At 40.8% G+C, this 26586-nt stretch overlaps 1 protein-coding gene across 1 annotated transcript; it reads right to left on the bottom strand.

The window, feature by feature from the left end:
* Positions 1–304: 304 nt before the first annotated feature.
* slc18a2 (solute carrier family 18 member 2) lies at positions 305–26065 on the bottom strand (the record flags this gene model as incomplete). The annotated part of the gene is made up of 15 exons (XM_083987682.1): positions 305–412; positions 2283–2416; positions 3885–4004; positions 4094–4157; positions 4378–4429; positions 5512–5590; positions 9868–9963; positions 11114–11174; positions 13418–13461; positions 13794–13883; positions 16450–16542; positions 17464–17547; positions 17650–17708; positions 23041–23374; positions 25933–26065. The coding sequence occupies 15 exons, from the start codon at positions 26063–26065 to the stop codon at positions 305–307; spliced, it is 1551 nt and encodes a 516-aa protein (XP_083843808.1).
* Positions 26066–26586: the final 521 nt, after the last annotated feature.

Here is a 26586-nt window from a genome sequence, read left to right as displayed (position 1 = left end):
TAGCTCAGCACCCTCCCACTGTTTTCAAAGTGCTTTATGACACGTATCTCTATTGAATAAGGCTGTTGGCTAAAAAAATATCTCTCACACGATGCGCTTGCAACCACAGATCAAGAACAACTTTGGTTTGCTCCAGTATGACTGCTAAGAAGACACTGAACAGTGAAGACTGAATAAAGGACATTCACATGGAAAAATCTTGGCTGTTGTTTCATTGCTATTTCTTTTTTTTGTGTGTTCCCATTTTTTTTGTACAACAAAATAGATCCTCTGAAGGATTTAAACCTGCATCGCTGGTGGACTGTTAATCATAATCGTCATATTCTGGTTCCATGTTTTCACCCTGATAGTGTGTCCCTTGTGTGGAGTAGGACATCGTCTTCATTGAGCAGTTGGATTCCATCAAAATGGCCTGAAAAGACAAACACACGACCGTAAAAAACCAAGACAACTTCATGTCCTGGGTTTTCTGTTCAGTATAAGGATAACCTGATAATCCTCCTTTGTTCTCAAAGTACATTTTCTGTCATGTCTTGTTCAGCATTTTTGTAAGATAAAAACTTCTGACTAACAAGCTTTACAAAAACAATGAGGAAAATATGAAAATGTCATACGTGAACTGATCTAAAGTCACATTTGTGTTTCAGTTAAGTCGTCAGTTTGAGTAAAGTTGTGATATTAGGTCCAGGAGCTGTCTTCAGTGGTGGAAAATCACACAGAGATTGAGACCTTTTCACTTTGTCATTGAACCTGGTTCCTGTCAGGAGCTGTGCTTTGGGCTGGAGATAAAAATGCTTTCTAGGAACTCCAGTCATCTCTATGTTTCCCTGGTACCAGCTGAGAGCTGTTGTGTAACTTTAAGATCTGGGGGAAGGTATTTTTCTTCACAGCAGCTAGTGTCACAAAGTGGTACTGCAACACGGTACGGGTTGGGCTTGCTGGTTAACATGCACGTTTCAGTAGATAGGGTGAGTTGAGGCTGATTGGGACAGTTTTTGAAGTCCTGCCTTATGAAAGCTTTTTTGCCATAATTGAAGAAAAATAGCCCAACATATGAGACATTTCTGTAAAGATGTTACCCATCCATTTGAGGAGGACAGAAGGTTATACCATATTCCAAGAATGAGTGGCATACCCTTTTATGTAATCTGACCCAAAGCCTTTTTATTTTGTAACATTTGCATGATTGGGACAGCACATCTATCTATCTATCTATCTATCTATCTATCTATCTATCTATCTATCTATCTATCTATCTATCTATCTATCTATCTATCTATCTATCTATCTATCTATCTATCTATCTAGATCTATCTACTGTATATATAGGCTAGTGTAAGCATATAAATTTGACTATTTATTTCATACTGGCTTTAAAATTGATATGATATGATATTAGTGTTTGGTAAGAAATAATGACATCATGATTTTCTCATGGGTCACTAAATCAGGTGAGCACAAAAAGCATTCCACCAGTGTCTGGTCACTTATTTCACAGTGAACAAATACTGGTTAAAAAAAGTTGTGTAACAGTGGTTCAGCTGTACCCATACCCATGACCATACTACTGTACATGTCTGACAAAGGTAGTATGTCCATTCTACAATACAGAGCGACAATAGCTGTAGTGAACAATATGTTGAATTATTCCTCTTAATTTTGCAGAATTGTTTGTTGTTTACTTGTGGTTACTGCTGTTTTGTGTGGTAGTGATGATTGTAAAATTTAAGACTGCTCGTCCCTTTCTTTTCATAGCCTACCTGTTTTTATAGAAATATTGGGGCTCAGAGTTCTAGGTCTAGATCAGTGTCAGTCTATTTGAAACATTGAGATTTAAATGAAAAAACAGAGACTGTCCTCCAGTGAGACCTGACCAGGTGGTTTTAGTACGTAAACCTGAGAGTAGCCTAATTATTGTGTTTATTGTGGTAACCATGACAACACAGGTCCATTATGCATGGCGCTGTAGTGCAGTATTTCAGGAAACATTGCTGTGTGTGAGAGTGAAAACGACCCATGTGGTTGTAAATAAAAAGATGTCAGTTTCTGGTTGGTTTTAAATCAGGATGTTGGTCCTCTTTGTACGGTGCACAGGTCATGTACAGGTCATGTTGGGATCACCACATCTCACTGCACATGTGGATGTAATCCACTGTTTCAGGTTGACAGAACCACATGTCAGAGCAATACCAGAGAAAACAGAGCAGGATGAGCATCACAAGGTCTGTATGTGTATGTGTGTGTTTTGGTTTGACTATGTTTGAGTGTGTTTTGAATCTTACAATTTTCTCCTCTTGTCCTGGTGGATTCCTGAGAAAGATGCAGAGTGGAGCAAAGAAAATATCCACCACTCCGATGATGGTCATGAGCCATGGGAAGCCGATGCTCTCGGCTACAGATCCTCCTATAGACGGACCTGCACCACCACAGGACACATCACGCTGCTTTAGTGTGCTGCACATTGCACTTTAGTAATAACAACATGATGTGTTTGTAACAACAGAGTTAATAACCTAATAATTATAATTTGATAATCTGCTGAATAGGATACTAATATTCTCATTTAACAGCTTAATGAACAAAACAATTAACAGTCATTAGTAGCCATAACAGGCAAACAGAGAGATTATATCATTTAATCTACTGTATATTATATATCAGAGTATATTAGGCTACACAGGAATGGCATAATGTCATTAGATAATACTGTTTGTGTTAATATGGAGGTTGGGTAAAAACAGGATATAATAAGGTCATTAACAGGAAATCTCTCTGATCATGCGCAGGAAATAAATCAAATTGCCTTGTCCTGCCCATTCCATTGTATTTTAACTAAACTAAATAAACCTGACCTGAGTGAGTCAAACACCAACCTTCATAAGATTCACTTACTCCTAAAATACTCCTAAAGATATGCTACAAAGTCAAATTCTAGGGCTCCATTCTCTCCACTCTTTTCCAAATTAAAGATTTTAACTATATTCGACATAAACATTTTATAAATCTTAATTTTTATCTACAAGGCAATTCACCAAAGCCACAAATTACCAAACAATTTTCAGCACCTCTTTCGCACTAATTCCATTTTACATTCACATAAAACTTAATACACACCTACATTACCCTCGCTGTCAATCAAACAGCCACCTCCTTAGCATCATTTAAGAATAAACTATCAATGACATTACTACAGTATTATGTCGTACTACAGTGGTACTGTATGTCTTTTTGTTATGCAACTGTTAGATTGTGTTTTTTCTTGACATTTTTGTGCTCTTTTGTTTTTCTCTTCTTTCGCGCTCTCTTTTTCCCTTTTTCTTTTTTTCATGTATTTGATTATAATCTTTTTTTTAAAATTGTTTTCTTTATAATAGTAATTGGTAAAACCCAGGTGGTGTCACTCCTTAAGACCCCTTTGGGTTTCTGACCTCACCTGCACATTCCCTTCTACTCTACATGAACTGTTTATGTGCAAATATTTTTTTAAATCACCTCAGAACACAGTGTATTTTTTTTCTGTGTAAGAATAAATTATATATGGAAGCCAAAAAAAGCCATACTTCAATAAATCCCATTATCTCAAAGATTACACAGCTTGTTTGTAATCCCAAGGAAGGAAATGTTTTTATTATCCTGGGCCAACCAGATAATTACATGTTATGCGGAGATAAAAGAGATAACACGGTGTTACCCAAGATAATGTCTGTTGTCCAGAGAAAACTACTCATTTGTTATCCCTGGGCAGTGAGATGTTATCTCACTCTCTCAAGAACATGGCCTTTCTCTGTTTCTGTGACTATGACCCCTGCTGTGATAACACACGTTATTGGGGCAAATAAAAAACCAGGGATCAGGCCCGGCCATTGTTCAGATCACATGCTTACCTAAAGCAAATCCCATGCAGAAAGCCACATCGGCGATGGCGTACACACTTCCATACACAGACACGTGCCGCAGGTCCACCAGGTAACCCATGATAGGCATCATGGAGGAGTCCACCATGCCTGGAACACAGAGGAGTTACACATAGGAACTTATGCACCACCTGTGGAGCATGGTGTTACTGTAGCTGAGCTCCGTGCTGCAGACGTACCGATGGCAAAGCCGACGCCGAAGTTAGGAAGAATCAGACCATAGATGTCTCTGGCAAACGGCACCTGGAACACACAGACACAGACACAGGAGAGGAGAGGAGAGGAGCCGGCTGCTGTTAGAGTCTGAATCACTGGGACGCCACAATGAGATTGGAGAGTAATGAACAGACTGCCTGCTCCACCAGCCCAGAGGGACAATCTGATGTTCAGCCTTTAAAAAACACAAACACTGGCTCCAACCTTTAAAATCCACATATGGTGGAGCCCTCCGCCTCATACTTACACATATTACACTGATCCCAACCACCACCATTCCAATCAGAGCACACAGCCATCTGTAGGAGACACAATATGGTCGGCATCATCTCAGGAAAAACATATATTTTACTATGGAACAGTTTGAATATGGGGTTAAAAGAATGTCCAAACAAATCCAGTTTAAAAAGAAGTACAAATAAATGATTTTCAATATGTACAGGAATGAAAGGTGTTTATTATTATTTATTTGGGTATTTACCCACTTAGTTTCATTTGTTGCTCTGTTGGTATTACCTTCAGTTTGTCTATGTGTTTGTATACGACTTTATATATGTATATGCCTATATATTAGAAAGATGAAGATTAGTGATAATATATTAGAATAAATCCATGTATGTGCCTATATATTAGAGAGATAAAGATTAGTGATAATATATTAGAATAAATCCAGCTAAATAAACCTGTAAATTAACTTATTGTATAGATTATGACAAGGAAGCTTGATAACTAATTTATGAATAGGGGGTGGGAGTAAATAAGTTTTACTTATCCCCACTCCTTTTCAGATATGAAAAAAAAAAATCAAATTATTTTCATTTTCACTTATTTTTTCATGTATTGTCTTTGTAAAGTATTTATTTGTTTTTGTTTCTTATTTCTTTTAACATGTCCGAAATAAACTGAAACTAACTAACTCCAGTCAAAAGTACATTCAATGGTGTCAGCAGGTTTTAATTGCAATAGGTAAAATTGCTGTTTTGGCCCATTAATCATTACTAAGGACACAGAAAGGAATCTCAAAAGACTTTGAAACAAGCTGATCCACAAGTGAATGTGCAGGTATCATGAGGCATAATGGTATTTCTATACAAAGCAGAGGTGAGAATAAACTGAAATCTGTAAAGGGGTTAATTGTAGTTGCATAACAGTTTAAATTAATGGTGACACCCAACAACAAAAGTACAAAGAAGCCAAATGTGCATTAGAAAAGAAGACATGCACACAGAAGAAACGATGATGCTCTGTATCATCAAGGTTTTAATAAAGGCAGCCTCACAAACAGGGGAAACTCATTTAAAGCAACGGAAACAGACGCCACGTCCACAGAGGGAGAGAGAGAAAGAGAGAGAAGGTAGATAAGGATAATTTCCCTCCCTACCTCCCCATCTTGTGCGCCAACGTGCCGAAGATGTTGGTTCCAATAAGATAGGAGATGGACGCTGGTAAGAAAGCGACGCCTGGACCGAAGACAGACACACACACACACACACACACACACACACACACACAGAGGAGAGAATGAAGGTGTGGGCAAAAACAGATCTCTATCACAGCCTCATTACTGAGCTGCTGTACATCTTCCATTGTCTGTAATGAAGACTTATGCTTTGCACCTGCCAGGATATGACACCCTCATATCCTGTTCCCCTTCATCCTCTTCTATCTGATCTAGACTTCATATACAGCGTCCTGGAGAAACAAACTAATAACAGCAGAAACCTGAGAAGCCTCTGCCAGAAAAAGGAGTGATGCTCCTGCACCAAGTCAAGACACCAAGTAAGAAACCCATATTATCTAAATGTGACACAAGAAATGCAGTTCATTTTATTTTATTAGATTGTGTAATGGAATATTTAATTTAACTAGAGAAAATTAGACAAAGTACTTCCACTAAATTCTGAGTAATGAAATTTTTTTTCACAAAAAATTGACAGTCATTTCCTTCAGGTCTAATGACCTTACCTTGGAGGACCTGACTGTAAGGAGGGGGGGGGGAGGGAAGGATGCTCTGCCTTTTAAATGTCACTGTCAGTGTTCATCATCACAGGCTGAGTTGTGTTCTCAGACATATTGTGTTTTTGAATTGGTTTTACAAAGCCACACAACGTAGGCAAGAGCCAACTATGGTCAGTCATCCTTCCATCTTATTCATAACTGGATTCAAATGCTTAAAGGGAGATTTCAACATTTTGGCAAATTTGCCTATTGCCATAATCCCTATAGTCTTAGGAGGAGGTTCATTACCTTTACTGTAATTGTCAGTGCAAGCTTTCCCTCATCAAATACACAATCCAACAACGCCAAAACGCTCTCATGGACAAGTTGTGACCTGCACATTCACCATGCTATGGGATGATAATGGAACATTACGAGACAGAGTTGTTTTTGAGGTAAATGCGTAGCCGGTACTACATTCCAGACACGGCCAAAGTGACTTCAAAAACGAAAGTAGTTCAGAGTATTTGCTTCCTGTGTCATAATGTTACATAATCACATGCTATTATTTCAAAGCGTGGCGAATGTGCAGGTCACAACTTGTCCATAAGAGTGTTGTGTGAATTTAGTTTGATGAGGGGAACATAGAAATACCATGAGCCTCTGTTGCATTAGCTGAGCAGCTCACGTCTCTGCCCCGCTGATCTCAGAACAGTTTTCACCGACAATTAAAGGTAATGAACCTCCTCCTAAAACTATAGGGATTATGGCAATAGGCGAATTTGCCAAAGTGTTGAAATATCCCTTTAAAGTTCAATACATCTAATGTTTGCATCTGCCTGGTTAACTATGTCTGGAGAACATGATTATCAGAATGCTGGATATTTTGCTCTCACTTGCATTAACTGCTGTTTGGAACAAGAGTACATACATATGTTTGTTCAAGTGTAATAGACCGGAGTCAGATTGTACAATACCAGGAAGGTGTGTGTGTGTGTGTGTGTGTGTGTGTGTGTGTGTGTGTGTGTGTGTTGCTCTGAGCCAGTAACAGGAAACCTACGAGCCCCACCTTGTGATATGAGTGCAGTGGAAACCTATGATGGATGATGGGGTGTGATTTCTGAGTGTTTGCAGATAAACCCATTGGAATCCACGAGCTGCAGATTCTCGGTCTTCTGATAATCTCACGTGGGTGGGTGGGCTGGTGGGGGCATTGAGTGTGGGTGGGGGTGGGTGGAAGGCCAGGGTGCTGAAGAGGAACCTCTTATTGGACAAGTAATTGAGATTACACCCTGAGCCCTGTGTGGTGGTGGAGGATAACTGAGTTCACTTGACTGTACTGTTCGTGATTTAGATCTTTCTTCTAAACTGGTCTAAACTCAATCTAGGCCTGTTGTCAGGGCAACAAGGATGTATGTAGAATGGATGGTAGAGACAGGAAAGTCTACCACTTGAGATGATTATCTAATAGTGGCCACTGCTTCGCTCTGCACATGGAAGTGCTCTCACAGCCCTGAGTCAAATTTGCGGAAGCGCTGAAAGTTGCTGATATGGCACCATGGCAGAGCCCGAAAAAAAACCAAAAGACAAAAAAAAAAAACTGCCTTGGCATTACTGGCTCAGACCAGCCAACCACACAACTGTCTGACACCACCAGCTAGAACAACTCTCTTGCAGCCTATGTTTTCAGCAGTCACCTGGCCCATTAGTTGTGCCAACTCCAGTATCACCATCCCACCTCCCCCAGTAACTGGGTGATTGATAGCCTATCAGTGAATGACAACTCTACAAACACTTCTGTGGCTGAAAAAAACAAAACAAAACAAAACACCAACCTGCTGACCGGCCCACACATGCATCAGCCTAGTGACATAGTGCCAGGTTTAGCAGATGGCCTGTCCACCTTTGTCTCCTTGTGATGACCAACCAATCTCTGAGGCTGACAGGGGGTCATTTTTATATAACTCGTTTGTTTAAAGAAATAGTTCAATATTTTGGCAAATCGGCCCATTGCCATTGTCCCTATAGTTTTAGCAGTAGGTTCATTACCTTTAATTGTCGGTGAAAGCTGTTTTTAGAATGGCGGAGCAGAGCTGTGAGCTGCTCAGAGCTATGCTTATGGAGGCTCATTGAAATTTCTTGGTTTCTTTCATCAAATACACAATCCAACAACTCCAAAACGCTCTGCTGGACAAGTTGTGACCTGCACATTCACCACACTATGAGATAATAACAGAACGTTACGAGACAGAGTTGTTTTCGAGGTAAATGCAGAGACTGCTTGCTGAAAAACTGCCCCAGACGGGAACAGGCATCAGCGGTTTTGTATGAATTTACCTCGAAAACAACTCTGTCTCGTAACGTTCCATGATTATCTCATAGCGTGGTGAATGTGCAGGTCACAACTTGTCCACAAGAGCGTTTTGGAGTTGTTGGATTGTGTATTTGATGAGTTTGATGAGGGAAACCAAGAAATCCCATGAGCCTTGGTCGCGTAGCTCTGAGCAGCTCACGGCTCTGCTCTGCCATTCTAAAATCAGCTTGCACCGACAATTAAAGGTAAAGAACCTACTCCTAAAACTATAGGGATTATGGCAATAGGCCAATTTGCCAAAATGTTGAACTATGCCTTTAAATTAAGACTTAAAGTTATGTATAATTGATGGTGTGTGGCTTTAACTGACAGGTGGGTGAGTGAACACTTGCCACAGGCTGACACGCACCAAAGTCTCGGCTCGGCTCCACACACACCTTCCTCTTTGCCCAGTTTTGGATTAGCTGTGATAAGCCGTGAGCTCTTTGTTCTCAGGTACTGGCAAGATGGCAACATTAGAGCAGCTCACTGTGAACTTCAAAACCTTCAAAATATATCTGTTCTTTTGTCAAACAACGGAATGAGAGAATGAGTATCAGCCAAATGATTTAATTGCAAACCAAATGTGATTCAAGCTGCTGTGTGTTGGTGCCAGGAGCTGGTGCTGCAGGAATAGGTCCTAAAACCTTTTGTTGGATGATTATGAAATACTGTGGTCGCTGTGGTTTAGTGGTAGTAACCTAGAAGTCACGTGACCATGATGGACCTGCCTATCATTAGCTTTTCACTTTTGATTGTTGAATTTCGGCTTCAAACACAATCAAGTGATTCACTGCTGGAGGTGATCCTGCTGCTGATCTGGATAAACCAGTCAGTAGCCTACTGTAAACTGCTGTGTATTTTCTGTTATGATCCAAAGGGCAACGCTAAATTCCCATTTTGTGGGTCCATCTACAAACATATTCTGTCCTTGCAGGAGGTTAAAATATACTAGGCTGTGCTTCTTTACAGTGAACCATCATTGCTCACATTCAGTGAGCCCAGAGCTAGCTGGTTATGCTTAGAGTTAACATTAAAGATCCCATATTATACTCTTCTTAATAAATTTCACACAGCTGTCAGACGTCCAGCTACACTGTATTCGAAATGTATTGCCCCAAACTGATTCGTGGTCCTGAATGTCAGCTGTCTAAAAGTCGCTCAAATGAGCTCTACTGAGAACAGGCTGTTAATAACTTATCCACATGCTTTTAGAGGTTTACCGCTGGCTGGTTAATTTATTTTTAGGAGATTAATGTTGGTCTCATTGATGAAATCTAACAACTTCAATTAAATGAATGGGGCCTTCAGCAGGTAGAGCTATCTGAATGTTTGAGACTGTGTACATTCTGTGAACAATCAGGCACTGTAACAACTTTCTGTGTGCATGTTGTATTTTCTGTGTTACAACACGTTCTAGTGAAGTGAACAGTACATTGTAAATACCTAGCTGCCACTTCCTGGCACACATGGTCTCCATCATCCAGATTGGCAGCGTTGGCTCCATCATGGCTATGGCCATGTTTCCAAAACAAATGGCACCTGTGAAGGAAAATTAAGTCAACACAGTGTCAGTTGTGTGCTACTGTTCGTGATAAAAGGCTTATGCACAGTATCTATGGTGCACCACAGTTGTAAACTCCAGCAGAGTTGAAATTAGACTAAGCTTGTTGTCAAGTCCACCCATCCACCAATGGGCTGAGACTTTGAGCGGATGACTGATAAGCCTTGCTTGCGGGTGGACTTTACTTGACTTGCTTGTATTGTAAAATTTCACTCTCCATTCTTGACTGTCACCATTCCGACATCCCACCACTCCAACATACCACCATTTCCAGATCTGGAAAAGTATGGAAAATGGATTCTATTATATGGAAATAATATATTTATCTTGAACTTCACTTATGTAAAGTTATTTGGCTTAATTATTTTCTATGTGCTATTGGCTACAAACTCCTGGAAATTATTTGGTGACATAATGGCATAAAAATTCAGAATAATGAAAACAAACGATGCATTGCATAATTTACTTAGATGATACACATATAATTACTCAAATGTGACATTTGAGTAATTAGATGAGCAATTACCGAGAAGTCTGGAAATTGGGGCCTGGAAAAAGTATGGAATTTTGAAATTTCAAATGTGTAGGAAGTGAACCCTGATTTAGACATACCGTGATTCCGACATGCCATCGTCCCACCATTCCTAGCCTCTTCCTGGTCTTTTTTACTAAACTTACTGTAACCAACTCCTTTCATCATTGCCTAAGCCCAACCAATACAAAATCTTTTGGGTAAAAAAATATGCTATTAAAGGAATTGTCGGAAAGGCAGGATGTTTTAAAAAAGAAAAAAATACCGTCATTCGTCATTATAGGAGGCATATCGGAATGATGTGACATTTGAAAGAAAATTAAGTGTTGCCATTAAAGGCCAATGTTGGACTGGTGGGATATTGGAATGGTGGTTGCCGCCCGACTGTCACTGCAGAAGATTACTACTCCTCTTAGCTCCGAGTTTCCCTGTAAATCTAGGTCCAAGTGGTAAATTAACAACAAACAAATTAGCACAGTCAGATCTAAGTTAATTATCTTCCCTTTCTTTTCCCAGCACCATAAAAAGGCAGTAACCCCAGATGTTTCTCCAGACTGAGGTTACCACACATCTACTGAGCTGCAGTCATTTCTTACCAGCTGCAATCAGAATATATGGATCTTTCATTAGGGTCAGCAATGGTGTCCCCTTCTGACTCTGTGGAGGTAAGGCACAAAAACAGATACAGCTTATACAGTGCTGCAGAAAATAAACTTTGTGACAAACATAGCTTTTCACCCAGATCAACACAAGATCAGACCAAGTATGAGCTGATGTTAAGCCATTAACCAGCTACATCAAGTCACATGACTCAAACGCAACCATCGCTAAAACTTCATTTTCTAGTTTGATTTAGCTCTGACATCAGAAATTCATCTGACGGCCGTTCAGGAGCAGATGATTGGTCCTTGATATCCCACTGCACAACAGATGACACCCAGCAAAGGTGAAATTCTAAAATGTCTCATGCAGCTGAGCTCAAAGACTGGGTCAAAAACTGGCTAAAATTGCACAGTGCCAACGGCCAACAGCAGGGGCAAATAGGAGCCAAGCAGATCAATGAGCTGATTACAGCTCCACAGTGACGGAGCAGCACAGATCGCCATGTTAGAGACATTATAGTGCTACACTGACACTGGCTACTGACTTAAGACCTGGTTTTGTTGGTCAGGTGTGTATTTACTTCAATGTGCAAACTATTACCCACCTCATTTTAAGATGCATGGGTGTACAGAGAAAGCACAGTCTGATTCTAGCAAACACACTTGCTCTCCTCTTTGCGCCGATTGTCTGTGTCCCTACACACCAGGACCTGTGAAAGCAATAAATGTGATTTCCTGTGTACTGTATAGACAGAATAGCGCTGTGTGCCTGACATACCTTGTTTGTTCATTAAGCATGCTGCTGGACATGCCAGAGATGGATGGTGAAAAGGTGAAGAAATCTGCTAATGACCAGGGAGAGATTCTCCTGTTGGCCCAGCTTCCATTAGCAGTTGTGTTTGGTTGTTATCTCCGCTAATATATTAGATCACATGTCATCCTGAAAACAGGGATCACAGTGGTCTTTGTCTCTCTGCTGATGGACTTGTGTCTAATGAGCTCACTGCACCATCTGTGAGCTGCTATTCATTCTCTGTAAGATAACATCCCCATACATTTACAACAGAGTAAACTGGATTAGAGATTATGAAACAATATTCACACGCCAAATCATCAACAAACGAGTAAAGGCAGACAGGTCTTATTCTTAGTAATGTCTCATTACTATAATAGGTCTCACTTCACATTGTGGGAATCTTTGACTTTTGGACCCTACTGTTTTGTTTATAACATAAACTGACTGGTTGTAGGTGGATATTGGTTCAGTATAAGCATACAGGCCTACAGTATGTATGTAAAAATAAGAATTTATTTCCAATTACCAAAAGGTATATCTAATTTTAAAAATGTAACACATGTTATTTATCTCATATGTACACATCTGTATACTGACCTCTAGCATGAATGTGGTGAAGATGATTCAAAATAGTGCATCAGTCGCTAATTCTAAAAATGTTTTTTGCTTGTCTTGTCTTTTCCAAGTGTATAATCAAATACATGGTTGGTGCTTTATACACTGTTGCCTTTAAAGTTAGAATACAATATTCTAATGAAATGATTATGACAATGTGATTTGGTCTTGATAGATAAAGTGGATATCTTCTCAAGACTTTATTGACCAATCTCTTCTAAACATATCACTGTAAAAATTCAACCATGATTAACCTTTATAATAGGAATAAAAAGAGGAATGCATCTGAAAACAGAATTATTCCAACTTTATGGGCAACCATGTGTATACTGTATGTCTAATTCTGTGTGCATATCTGTGTGTGTATGTCTGTGCATGTGTGTAATATCCTCCACTGAGGCCCAACGTTACCAGCTTATGCTACTGTATGGACAGGTATTTCATATATGAAAATCCAGCTTATGTACATATTTACATATACAAACTGTATGCACAAACTACATTTCAAATACCCTGCAGCCATACAGTAGTAGGTAATGATGCCCATTAACTCAACAGTCAAAGAAAAGAACTGGTTTGATGAAGGATTATGTCCATGAATAACTATTTCTTTTGTTGCTGTAATTCTGGTTCTGTTAATGCAGTCTAAAGTCAGTCATTTTGTTTTCAAATGAACTGAAATTTGGATCCAGTCTCTTTCATTGTGTGAGTGTCGTTTTCTTGGATGAATGTTAAAGCCATTTCTCTCCATGCTTCCTCTATTTAAAGTCTAATTAAGAAAAAAAGGCCGTTACAGAGTCTTTAAAATGCTCTGCAGCTGTAAATGCCATCTTAATGAAGAGAGAAGAAACCTTCAGGAAATTAGTAATAATGATTAACAAACTCACCTCTGGTTCGACCTTGGTTGGCTGAAGAACAAACAGCTGCAGAGCTGACAAGACACACACACACACACAAAGTCAAACTCATGTAATGGGACTTTCAGATCTGTGCTGTGCTGAGCTGCTCAGGCCAGTGCACTGCCACTGACCCGAGGAGTCCCAAACACAGGCAGAGTTTTCCAGACTTTTAGTGAGACATATCACTATATGACACAGGAAGTTGCTGCTGTATGCAGAAACAAGCATTTGCACTAGACCCACTAAAAACATGAAATAAGGGAGCAGCAAAGAGGCTGTGGGTGCAGCAAGAGGCAACATTAAGCTCACCTTCACTCTACAAAACATCTCCTTGTTATACATGGGATAAAATTTGTAACTTTACCTCCATCGAACACAGCCAGGAATGCCAGGATAAGGAAAGGAGCAGTCTTCCCGACAAACTCGTACATCACGCTGCCGAACGGAGGTCCAACTGTGGAAGACAAACTGGTCAGTGGTGGAGATGTTAGCTGCGGTCCTCTCTGTTAGAGGACAGCTCAGGGTTCCACAGCTCTGTGGAACAGCTAGAAGAAATATTTTCATGTGTTCCAGAGATAAGGTAAGGTGAAGGTAAAGGTACTTTATTTGTCACATATAGGCTACAGCTTGTACAGTGAGATTCTTTCTCTGCATTTAACCCATCCCTATGTGAGACATGGGGCTGACGATCCTCCGGGAGTCTGCAACTGATTGGCCCATTACCAATAATAAATGACATAACTACAGCCAGGCTGTGGAGGGTGGTTGGTGTTGTCTAAGATGTCCTGCATCTCAAATAGCGTGAGTATTGAGTGAGTCCAGCCTTCTGCCGATCAGCCAGCTTCTTTAAAGAGGAACAATGCAGGATTCTTTTCTTTAACTATGCTACATTTTTTCGAGTCAGGTCAGTTTGTCAGGTCATTGACCATTGGTCATTGGTCAATGACTTGACAAATTGACCTGACGAAGAGCTAAACGCTCGAAACGTTGTCATTGTCTCTTTTTTTATTATGTAGTCCTAAATTATTAATACTTTGGGAGCATACGGTGTAATGGGCAAATTTTCCCATACGTTGAACTATCCCTTTAACCAGTTTGTCCAGTCTCCTTGTTCATATCAGACCTGCTGCCTGGCAGACTGCAGCAGAAAACTGTTCACTGACCACTGACTGATATTATATTTGTGAACATTTTACTGCAGTTGTTGGTCTTTGTTATTGGAGGTGTTCAGGAGGAGGCAGCTGTTGTGGCGTTAACTGAAGGCCATTGTCAGGTGTCCTGATACACACCACTATAGCTGTGGAGGGATGTGACAAGACTCAGTGTTGTATTATTACACAGTGAACAGGAACAGAGTCAGAAGAGGATGCTGTCGGTGTCTTGGGTCCCCTATCTATAAGCATTCTTGCTTCTTTGGGGTTACCTTTCATGTTTAAACTGTTCATGTGTATCATATTCTTTCTTTTGTATTACATACATTTAAAAAAAACCTGATCTTCTAACAGTCTCCACCCCTGAAGACCTCCCTTTCCTGGTTAAGACAGATCTTGAGGTTACTGCTGATCCAGATTTTGTTGTTTGGAAACAAGTGTACAGCCCTTGTTGGTAATACAGAGCCCACACAGGAGTTAATGTAGTCTAACTCTAACCATTCAGTTGTTGTTATTATAATCTTGTGACTCCAGCAGCACATTCCAATCTGTGCATTCAATGCACTCTTTTGGACTCCAGTCCCTGAATGAGCAGGTGTCTCAGTACGCAGGGTTTGTAGAAAGACTGAAGAAAAATCTATGCAATATTAAAAAGAGTCCACACTTCCTCTATCTGTGCAGGGCACTATGACTACTACTGTGCAAAAATATTGCATCGGGGTCACTGGACCAAAGAGAAGCTATCAGAGAGATTCCCAGACATGGATCCAGCTTGCAATCATTGTAAAATGAAAAATCATATTTACACATGTTTTGGAGCTGCTCCAAGCTGACGACTTACTGGACCTGAGTTTAAAACGCTCTCTGAGGTCCTTGAGGAGTTTATAGCCCCCTGCCCCATCATTCTTTGGAATACCTTCTGTTGTTTACAGTTTGAGCAATTCCCAGTGTGACTTTCTGGCTCTCTGTTCACTCCTTGCTCGCCGCTTAATCCTTCTGAGATGGAAAGATGCCATCCCTCAATCCCACACACTATGGATCAGGACTATTTCATTTTATTTGAAATTGGAAAAAATAAAGCATACAGAGGTTCATAAAGAGGTTTACTGCAAATTCTATAAGATCTGGCAACCTAATCAAATCTGTAAATTTGTAACATTCTCTCTCTCTTATCACATATGTATTCTTTTATGCCTCACATAAATTGTCATAGATTTAATTTAAATTATTTATTTATTCACGTTTTGGGGTGGGAGATGGGGGTGGGGATTCTGTTCCGAGTGTTTCTGTATGTCCATGTTCTGTTCTGAAAAAAGACAGAAATAAAGGCCGAAGACGACCGAGACCATGATCTGATCTGCCGGGTGGTGGACCAGTTGAAGCAGTGTGAGCCTCCTTGATGTTTGCATATTTTCTTCATGGGAAAATCCACACACTGAGTGAAGCCATTAAGGTGAGAGTTACTGACAACCTGGCCATGAACTCTGCTTGTGGTTGACTGAAAACAATGGCAATGATCTACTGTGAGGACTTGCTGCCACATGTTCCCAGTGCCCTATTACTTTCAATTTGTATCCACGATTGAAAGAGCTGCCTGAATTATGCAGTAAGTAGTTGCACTACTTTCATTATCTTACACTGAATAGTTGTAGAATGATGTATTTTCAGTTTTGGTTAGCTATTCAACTCAAAAGGTAGCATTTAATTGACCATGGACAGATGTGAGCAGATGTGGATCCTGTGAATCATTCCTTTGTTTGGACAAACAATTATGTTTTCATCCAGAGAACCTTGGATAAGGTTGGATCATGCTTGAAGAGCTGGAAGAGGTGTGTCACCTCTTCAAGCATGGTTGAACCACACACCTACCTAACACTCCTAGAGCCAGACCACCCAGGGCGATGCCGATGGCGTGACCTCTCTCCTCATCATTTGTATACACACTAGCGAGCATTCCCATGCCTGAAACCACACACATGTACAGATGATGGATCACAAACACCACAGCAGTTACAGAGCTGTGACACTATAGGAGCTGTACAATAAGACAGTGTGAGGGAAGAGCAGAAAACAATGGATGTACAATCTACGTGTACAGTGTAGTACGGCATAACCTTTAACAGTCATATAAAACAAATATTTATTCACTAATTGCAGTGGATCTTTGTTAAAGGAATAGTTCAACATTTTGGCAAATCGGCCCATTGCCATAATCCTTATAGTTTTAGGAGTAGGTTCCTTTAATTAACCTTTAATTGTTGGTGCAAGCTATTTTTAGAACGGCGGAGCAGAGCTGTGAGCTGCTCAGAGCTACACTCAAGGGGCTCAAGGAATTTCTTGGTTTCCCTCATCAAGCTCATCAAATACACAATCCAACAACTCCAAAATGCTCTCATGGACAAGTTGTGACTTGCACATTCACCACACTATGAGATAATAACAGAACGTTACAAGACAGAGTTGTTTTAGAGGGAAATTCATGCAAAACCGCTGATACGTGTTCCTGTCTGGGGCAGTTTTTTGGCAAGCAGTCTCTGCATTTGTCTGTAAAACAACTCTGTCTGGTAACGTTCCATTATTATCATCTCATAGCGTGGTGAATGTGCAGGTCACAACTTGTCCACCAGAGCGTTTTGGAGTTGTTGGATTGTGTATTTGATGAGTTTGATGAGGGAAACCAAGAAATCCCATTAGCCTCCGTAGCGTAGCTCTGAGCAGCTCACGGCTCTGCTCCACTGTTCTAAAAATAGCTTGCACAGACAATTAAAGGTAACAAACCTACTCCTAAAACTATAGGGATTATGGCAATGGGCCAATTTACCAACATGTTGAACTATTCCTTTAATGTGTTGTATGGTGGAAAGAGACAGGGGGAGGTCTTACCCGCCACAGAGGAGCAGGAGGAGCCCACACCTTGAAGTGATCTGGCCAGAAACAGCAGAGCGTAGCTCGATGAAAAGGCGAACACTTCACAACAGTGAGAACAACATCAATATAAACAAAGAAACGTCACAAGGGCTGAAAGCTTTCTGTATTTGTGATAGTGAAGTAGGCTCAGCTGGAACTTACTGATGGTGGAGAGGAACATGATGCAGAAACCAACAAATATGGGAAGTTGGTATCCAATTCTAAAAGGGGACAAAAAGAGAAATCCCACTTCAGTTTGAACACAGTGGGCCAGCAGGATGTGTGTGGAGGATGTCGATGACCTGAGCACCAACACTGATAAAAACAGTATTTTCTTTTTTAAATTCTGACATTCTTGCCAATTCTGATTGTTAGGAATCACAGCATATGGAGACAAGGCTGAAAGCTGCCAGGCACGTCGGAGCGGCTGTGATCCTCTGTAGACATGCTTGACTTGGCTTGTACCGTCCTCTGTCAGGAGGGAAGGTGACATAGGAGCCAGTAATGGGACTCAATTACAGCACATCTGAGTGCCCAGCTGAGACACTAAATACTGGCTTTGAGGTGAAAGCTTGTAATGTTGGAGCACTCACACTTCTCCTTCATATCCTGTTAGGACAATATTTAGACGCAGCTCTGCTCTGGTGGCTCTTCATCTTCAGTTCACAGAGGTTTTGTCTTGTGTTGGCCTGTCGTTACATAATGTTAAGTTCTCTGCTATGAATGAAAATAAAATCGCTATACCTAAAAGACCATATCCACAAATTGTTCAATTCACAAGCTTAAAAAATCAAATGACATACCAACAAGCTTTGTGCATTTTGGATTGTTAAAGTATTGCCCTCTATGTGTTATGTGTTACATATTGATCACATTAAAAGCCTTGGGGGAGTTTCATGGTAATATGAAAACTATGCATGTAAGGTTTACTTTGATTAGAAAGTCTTTATCATGTCTGCACCATCTTCCTGGAAATATTCACTTACATAACTGTACATAACTGTATACTGCAGTAGCACTTTTATCAACATAAGAAAAAGCATTCAGAGCTGAATTGCTAAATTCAAAATCACTGACTTCCTGTTGGATTTACGGTACCACTCCAATGCTTCCATGCATTCTTTCTGTGCAATACATCCCTCATAATTTTCATACTTATAAGTGAAACTGTGAGGGCCTCTTTGCTAAAGGGATAGTTCAACATTTTGGCAAATTTGCCTATTGCCATAATCATGTAACATTATGAGACGCAATTGTTTTCGAGGCAAATGTATAGCCGGAACTACATTCAAGACACGGCTGCTGGGTGGAGGGATTTCAAAAGTGTAAGTATTTCTGAGTTTTTGCTTCATGTGTCACAATGTTACATAATTATACATTATTATTTCATAGCGTGGTGAATGTGCAGGTCACAATTTCTCAACGAGAGCGTTTTGGAGTTGTTGGATTGTGTATTTGATTTGATTTGTTCAATGAGGGACAGGGGACCTGTACCGTTCACCTCCATTGTGTTCACTGAGCAGCTCGCGTCTTTACCCCGCAGATTTTAAAACAACATGCACCGATGATTAAAGTTAAAATCTTTAAAATCTTGAACAGCTTTACCCCTGATCTATGTCAGACATCAAGTTAAACCAATGGCTTGTGCAAAGTTTTGTAAATTTCCAGCACCCCAGACACTAATTCATGCTATTAGAGCTATGTTAATACCCCAATCGTGTTCAATTGGTAATATCTAATTGAAATAGTTACAATATCAAGTTTTGTGAGTATTCTTTTTGTGCATCCTAAAGACCTCAAAATGTGTTGTGTGAAATGAATATGAATGCACAAAATCCAAAATATAAGATCTGGCTTTTTATTTAAGAATATCCACGATGTGAGCAATAATCCCACAGACAAGACGAGACGAGAAAAACCATAAGCAGCGATGAGCAGACTTAAAGCAGAAGTGAGTGATATATTTGTGTTAATATAAGTCTTAAATAGTTATATCTTCCGACAGCAATCACTTACATAGAGTGTTTGGACTGAAACACGGGTCTCTCAGTCCCTCTGCTCTGCTCTGAGCCGAGGAGAAAACATTTATCGTATCCTACAGTTTTTATCCAATGAGGAGAGAGAACAGCATGCAGGGCTGTGTGTGCAGCCAAGGAACGCCGTGAATGTGGTGACGTAGCGACAAGGACTGTTATGGTGCGTTCAAGGAAACTCGTATTTTTCCGACCGTGAACTCGTACCAGTTCGATCTGGTACGAGTTCACCGGTCGGAAGTTACGAGTGGCCGTTATAGTGACTTTCACCGGTAAAACAGGTCGGAAAAACACGAGTGGGTTGCCTGGAACGCTACAAAGTCGTAAGTTGTGACTTGAAGCTGTAATTTACGATTTCAAAAGCCTGCCTGGAACGCAGCATTAGCGAAAACGACCGGACCACTCACTTCTGCTTTAAGCAGTCACTTCAGCTAGTTAATTCAGAAAGATCAAGCTTCATATCAAGCTTCAAGTTTCATAATCATAAGACCTCCAAGTCAGATTGACTTGAACTTTTACGTTCTGCTGATGGACCATAAAATTCCACCATGATGTGTTTAATGGTATTCTGAATTTTTTATAAAACAATTTTCTCCCCTCCTAAACCACAGGTCCATGCAGGTTCTATGACATTTGCTGAAGATCTTCATTCAGCCAAGCTTATGAGAAGTTGTATGAAACCTATTGCAATTCTATTCAAAAAATATATACTGTATATCTCCACATTTTTAATCCTATTTCAGACTTCAAATCTGACTCACATCTACAACTCAATGAATTCCACAAAAAGCTTGCTAGATTATAAAAGTTGAACATATATTTGCTCATGACTTTGAGCAACTTGTAACAACATGTAAAGTATATTGACTTTCATTCATGTGTGAGACATCTGAGATGTCTCAGAAGGATGAATGGTGGAACAATTAGTCAAATGTTGCTCACATTGTGATGCCAAAACAAATGTGGGATTGGTCTCATCCCTTCTTTAAACACGATTAAAGAGCTCATGTTACTTTGACTTGGCATTTCATTCCAGAACCATTGCTGGCAGTTACATTTTTTGAATCTTTTCATAGTGAAAAGACAGACTGAGACTTGGGCTTGTCACCACCTTTAAAATATTGATTAGTGCAGCATTTAGATTAAATACCAGCAACTGCTCATAAATGCTAACTCCACAACCCTCTGGGCTCAAAGAGTCTTCCACAGACTACTCCAAAAATTCCACTATCCCTTGGAAAACACACATATACATCACAGTTTTGATAACTGATTCCACTTTTTATGCCCGAGTTAGTCATCCATTTTCCATCTATCCATGCAATAAACATACAAATACACATGCACACAATCAGGACTTCTGCTCTGTTTGAGTCTGTTTGATTAAACCTGTGGTTGCAGACATGACACCCTCAGCCTCACCACATTAACCTCACATGTTTAGCATCATCTGCATCTGCAGCATCTGATGCCCCTCTCTAGAACTCCAACAGGCAAGTCTGTAAGTGCTCCTCTTTAATATGTGTGATATTACTGGAATTTAAACATTGAATGTTATCAGAATATTTTGGAGGGTACCACAGAAAAAACATCGGAGGGAGTATAATGCATAATATATATAATAGCTACAAGCTGAGTTCAGTCCACTGCTGCTCTAAACCTAGAAAGCTGAAAAAGTCTGATCCTTGAAATGCAATTGGCACTTTTAGTCAGTACAGTCACCTTCAGAAAAGACACATGACTTTCTAATTGAAAAGATGCTCTTGTGTCTGATCTTCATCAAGGTTAGTCACACACTACCTGGGAATGTTTTAAGTGTCAAGGGTATGCATACAGCAGGTTTATTAGAACAAACAAAGTAATGACATACAGACGGGTTAACACCTTTGTTTTGACTGTTGATGGCCCAGTATCACCTCCCACATTATACACATTCATTATTTACATAATTAACCCTTTACCTACCGCAATAGTGTCCACGCTATGCTTGCTATGTGCAGAGTATTATTACCGTAACTCCATCATAGTTTGTCCAATTACCATAATGCCTGTGATTTCATTTTGAAAGGAGTGAAAATGGATAACTGCTATACTTCCTTACCATGCGCAATAATCATTCACTCAAATGTAAGTACTCTTGAAAAAGGGGGTAAAGCCTTCAGACATAGGGCATTTTCTGACCATTTTATAGCCATAATAACAAAATGTCCAAATGGCCATAAAGGGTTAAACTCACACTTGTCTTAAGTTACTGTGCTGGTCTATGCCAGACAGACCAGTTCAGTAAAACTGGAGGTAGTAGTAGTACAGCATAATATACCGTATCCTGCGAACAAATACACACACCCCTCACATCCTGTTTCTAGTCCTGACCTGGGTTCCAGTTCAGCCCGTGGCCCTTGATGGTTTGGGTTTATTGACTTGTGGTTGCATTAATTGCTCATGCATGGCTGTACATAACCTGCAGGAGTCTCTGTGAGGAGACGGACCACTGTATTGGTACCTACGGAACTTGTGTTTTAAAGGGATAGGCCAAATTTTTTTTCGTGTCTTGCCTCACTCCCGAGTCCATGACCAGCAGATAGACACCATCCTTTCGACTGTGCGTGCAGTAACAAGGGAGATACGGGCAGAGCTGGCACCGCTAATTAGCTTAGCTCAAACGCTGGAAGTGCATAGATAGTGTTAGCCTGCCTCAGCAGTCAGAAGCTGATTCCATTTTAGCTCTAAACTCTGTAAATATCACTTTATTGACATTTCAAACATTTTTAGGCGAGAAAGTAGCCGTTTAGATCAGCAGTGTGTCGTTAATTTGTCTAAATAGCAGCTGTTTACAATTTTGTTCGGACGAATTCGGCGCTACTCAAGCTAGCTGTTGTGACCAACGCACTTCCAGTTACTTTCACAAAATAAAAAACACCCGTTGCCCTTTACATACAGAAAACCATGACGATAGAATTTGTGCTTTTACTTTGAAATAGGAAGCTAACCTACCCTCGATGTAGCTAGCTTGAACCAAAATAAACCGTCTTTGCTTGAACCCTCCGTTTTGACCAATCTCGTCCCGTTACCGGCATTTGACCGCTCAAGATGCCTTACCGGAGAGTTTTGTCAGCTCTGAGACGAAGATCGGCCCGCTGGTTTCCGTTTAGAGTTGCTGAAGAGTTTCTCTGATGACTTTAGGTGGAGGCAGGCTAACACTACCTATGCACTTCCAGTGTGTGAGCTAAGCTAATTAGCAGTGCACCAGCTCTGCCCGTATCTCCCTTGTTACTGCACGCACAGTCGAAAGGATGGTGTCTATCTGCTGGTCATGGACTTGGGAGTGAGGCAAGACACGAAATTTTTTTTTTGGCGTATCCCTTTAAGATGAGCATCACAAACAGGAGTTTCCAGACTGTTACTACAGCAGCAACCACAAAACCAGTGAGAAGCATTGACCAGTAACAGAGCTGCTACCTCCACACACACACACACACACACATACGTATAAACACACACACACACGACAAGCACCCACCTGTTTGTCAGCGGGCCTATGAAGGGGTTGGTGAGGAGCTGTACTGTGGCCTTGGACGCAAACAGCATTCCCACTTTGACATTCTCGTTGAGCAGCGTCTTGCTGGAGGGGCAGTCGGAGGAGTTCTGTGGCCGCGCCGCAGCAGCGGGGGTTGTGGGGGCCAGCTCAGTGGATCTGGCTGTGGCGTTGGAGCCCGACAACCTCACGGTGTTGTCATAGAGGGACACGATGCTGTGGAAGGCCTGTGGAGAATCCTGGTGCGCCAGGCCACTGTTGTTCGACACCACGTCTGACATCTCGTCCAGATTGTACAGGTAGCTGGGAATGATGGGAACTGGCGGACGTAAAGAGGTGAATTGTGATGAAATACGACATGACTGACTGACTCAGTGATGATGTTAATTCAGACGTCTCTGCAACATATGTCAGAAAAGAACAAGCTGAATTCTTCAAGGGTGATTCACTGGCAGTACCCTGAAGCAAAGCCCCGTTCTGCATAAAAGAGGGGGGTGGGTGGGTGGGGTCATTGTTGCTCGGGCTAACATCTGGGTAAAAGGCAGAGTCATGGAAGGGCAGCTGCTGATACACATGGTATCTCTGGTCTCTGAATAGGCTACTGGTGTTTCCTATTGGCCTACCCTGGGACAGCTTCATATTGGTTTGGTTTGGTTTGGTTTGGTTTGGTTTGGTTTACTCTAAAAGTCAATGTGATACAATCCAATAAGAAATAACAGTTCTAGTTATTTACATTTGAATGAATTAAATCAACATATAACAACAAAAGCTGTGTCTCATCTCTCCGAGGATGCAGTCGGCCAAGGGTGATGAGCCATGAGACTGTCTGGTCCACTGAGGATACTTTATTTATCAGCACACAATGAATCTACTGGCGCTGGTACTGATGTGATACGTTTCAGAGGTTTAAATTAAATTTGAGGTAAATTATTTCCATCTGACAGCAGTTTAAAACATGTCACAGGAGTGTTTCCTGAAATCGCGCCCCCGTCACCGCACTTTCCTCTTTGCCCCTGCCATGATTACTACAATCACTAGAGGTCGCCTAGCAACAAAATGTAACTGTGGGTCATAATGACCTGCTGCGCAGACAACCTACTGGCTCGTTTTTTGGGTTTTTTTTTTTTTTTTTTTTACAGGAGATGACAGGAAATGAGGCTAGAAATACTCTCAGAGAGTTCATGGTCAGTAAGCAGCAGTGACATTCAAATAACTAATCATACTGGTTTATGGTCAAAAGTGGGCATAATGGAACCGTCATCCATATGTCAAAATAATAGCACTGTAGAATTACACATGATAGGTATTATGTGTTGGTTTTTAAAAATTACGGGTAATGCACCAATCCCATTCTCTGTCTGTTATCATCTCCATCAGTTTAGTTCAGTAATTCTCCATATATTCTGACTGTATCAATGTCTGCTTCATGTCAGCAGAGAAGATCCAGAGGCACGTCTGTAAATAACCAAACTAAGACGATTTATCAGCTTCCCTTTCAAGCTGCCAGTCTCCTGTTCCATCTCATCCCAGAGGTGGTCTACTGGGATCAGGTCTGAGACTGACCGAGGAGGCCACTGAGGTTCACTGAACTCATGTTGATGAAACTAGTTTGTGACGTGCAGCATTATCCTGCTGGAACAAGTCGTTAGAAGATGGTGAGCTGTGGCCATGGAGAGATGGACATGGTCAACAACACCCAGATCTGGATTGATCGAACCTGGACTGTGACATTAAGCGGGTTGGTTCATGACCAACCTCAAGATTGGACTTGTCCTCCCCCAGAGAGGACGCCCCCTGGGGGCCAGTAATTCTGATCTGTAGCTACAAACTATTTAGCTTTTAATGCATGACGTCAAATTTGATTTTGATTGATTGGTTGATTTTGCACAGCTTCATTAGGCTACAACTAATTTCAATCTGATGGGCTGTGGACAAAGAGATTTGTGAAAATCATTGATTTAATAATTTTTATTGTATTAATATTTTAAAAAGTGACATAAGGATCCTGTTACATAAAAACAAGTGATAAAAAATTAGCTTAGCCTTGACTAGCAAATAATTAAAGCTATAAGCTAGTGCTAAGCTAATAGCCTAATCAGCTATCTAACCTTATCTATTTAACTGATAATAGGCCTAATACATTGAAATTACTGGATAGTGTTGTGTGATATTTTCTCTAATATCTAGGATTTAGAAAGGCTAAAATCATGTGTGGATGTGGGCACCTTGGTTCATCCAGCACTTTTTATTTTTTCTTTCCATTGATTTATAGATAACCAATAATAATAATAAAATAAAAAAACAGAAACGTTTGTATCCTACTAGAAAAATAATGACAGGACTCCTCAGGGAGCAACATCCTATACACCCAGTCTATATCCCTACTAGGCTTACTAATAGCCTATTATCTAAGGAAGTCATGGGTCCTCGATCACTCAACACAGACCAGATGTGAAGCGGGGTGAATGGATGTCAATGCAATAAATGGAAAAATCAAAAATCTACATCTTGTAGCGCATTTTTCGTTCATCAGCATCATTTGTTTGACCTCGCCAGTTACTTCATAGACAAACAGCTTGTGACTTGGATGCGGGGACATCGGACAATGTAGCTAGTTAGTGCACATAGACTGCAGAGAGCATCATGATCCGGGCGAACGGCTGCGCTCTGACCGAGCACAAGCAGCATGGATGAAGTGGACCTACCTGTTGCACGGAGGGAAAAAAAGAAAAAAAAGAAGAGAAAAGAAAAGAAAAGAACAAAACAGAAGGAAAAAAATAACAAAACCGGATGAAAAGACAAAGAAAAAAGAAAGAAAAGAAAAGAACAGACGGAAAAAACGAAACAGAAAGAAAAGAAAAGCAGGAGTGCACCTACCGACTACAGTCAGCAACATGTTGTCCAGCAGCAGAGCGACGAAGACGATGAAGAGGATCAGTTTCCTGGACTGTCGCTCCTCTCTCAGCCATTTCAGCAAATTAAACTGTCGGAACTCTTCGAACCATCCCATGGTTTAACTCCCGAACACAGTGGAGCCGGCAGCAGGTGGAGGTCTGTCAGGTCTGGCAGGTGGAGAGGTGGCATCAACGGGTCAGTAACTTTGGAAGAAAAAAAAAATCTACCTGTCCAGGAGAAGGTGACAGGCTGAGTTAGAGAGCATCAGCTCCCCGTGCGCAGCAGTGTGGAAACCTTACCTTGGATGCACAGGGTTCAACAGCAGCAGCAGCGAGATGGGGAGGAGGAGATGCTGTCTGTCTTTCTACTGACTGGACCCAGTGCTGACGTCATTCAGCCTGGGTCCCTGTCAGACCAGCCTTCAAACAGTCAGAGCAGAACCACTGGGTTAGACAACATCATCAGGGCAGTAAACTGGATAAAACTGGGCTTTAGTCGTGATGTGAGGAGCATGACGTGGGTCAGTGTTTCAGAGATCACTGACCACCACCAGAATAAATCTACAATCATGATGAACCCAGGCGTCATGTCTCCATGCTCCTGTTCCTCTGTTTATTGACAGATAAATACTAAAAT

This window comes from Trachurus trachurus, assembly GCF_905171665.1.
Source record: "Trachurus trachurus genome assembly, chromosome: 15".
In the NCBI taxonomy this organism is placed as follows: Eukaryota; Metazoa; Chordata; class Actinopteri; order Carangiformes; family Carangidae; genus Trachurus; species Trachurus trachurus.
The sequence above is the reverse complement of the archived record's forward strand: the minus strand, read 5'-3'. Positions and strand labels throughout refer to the sequence as shown.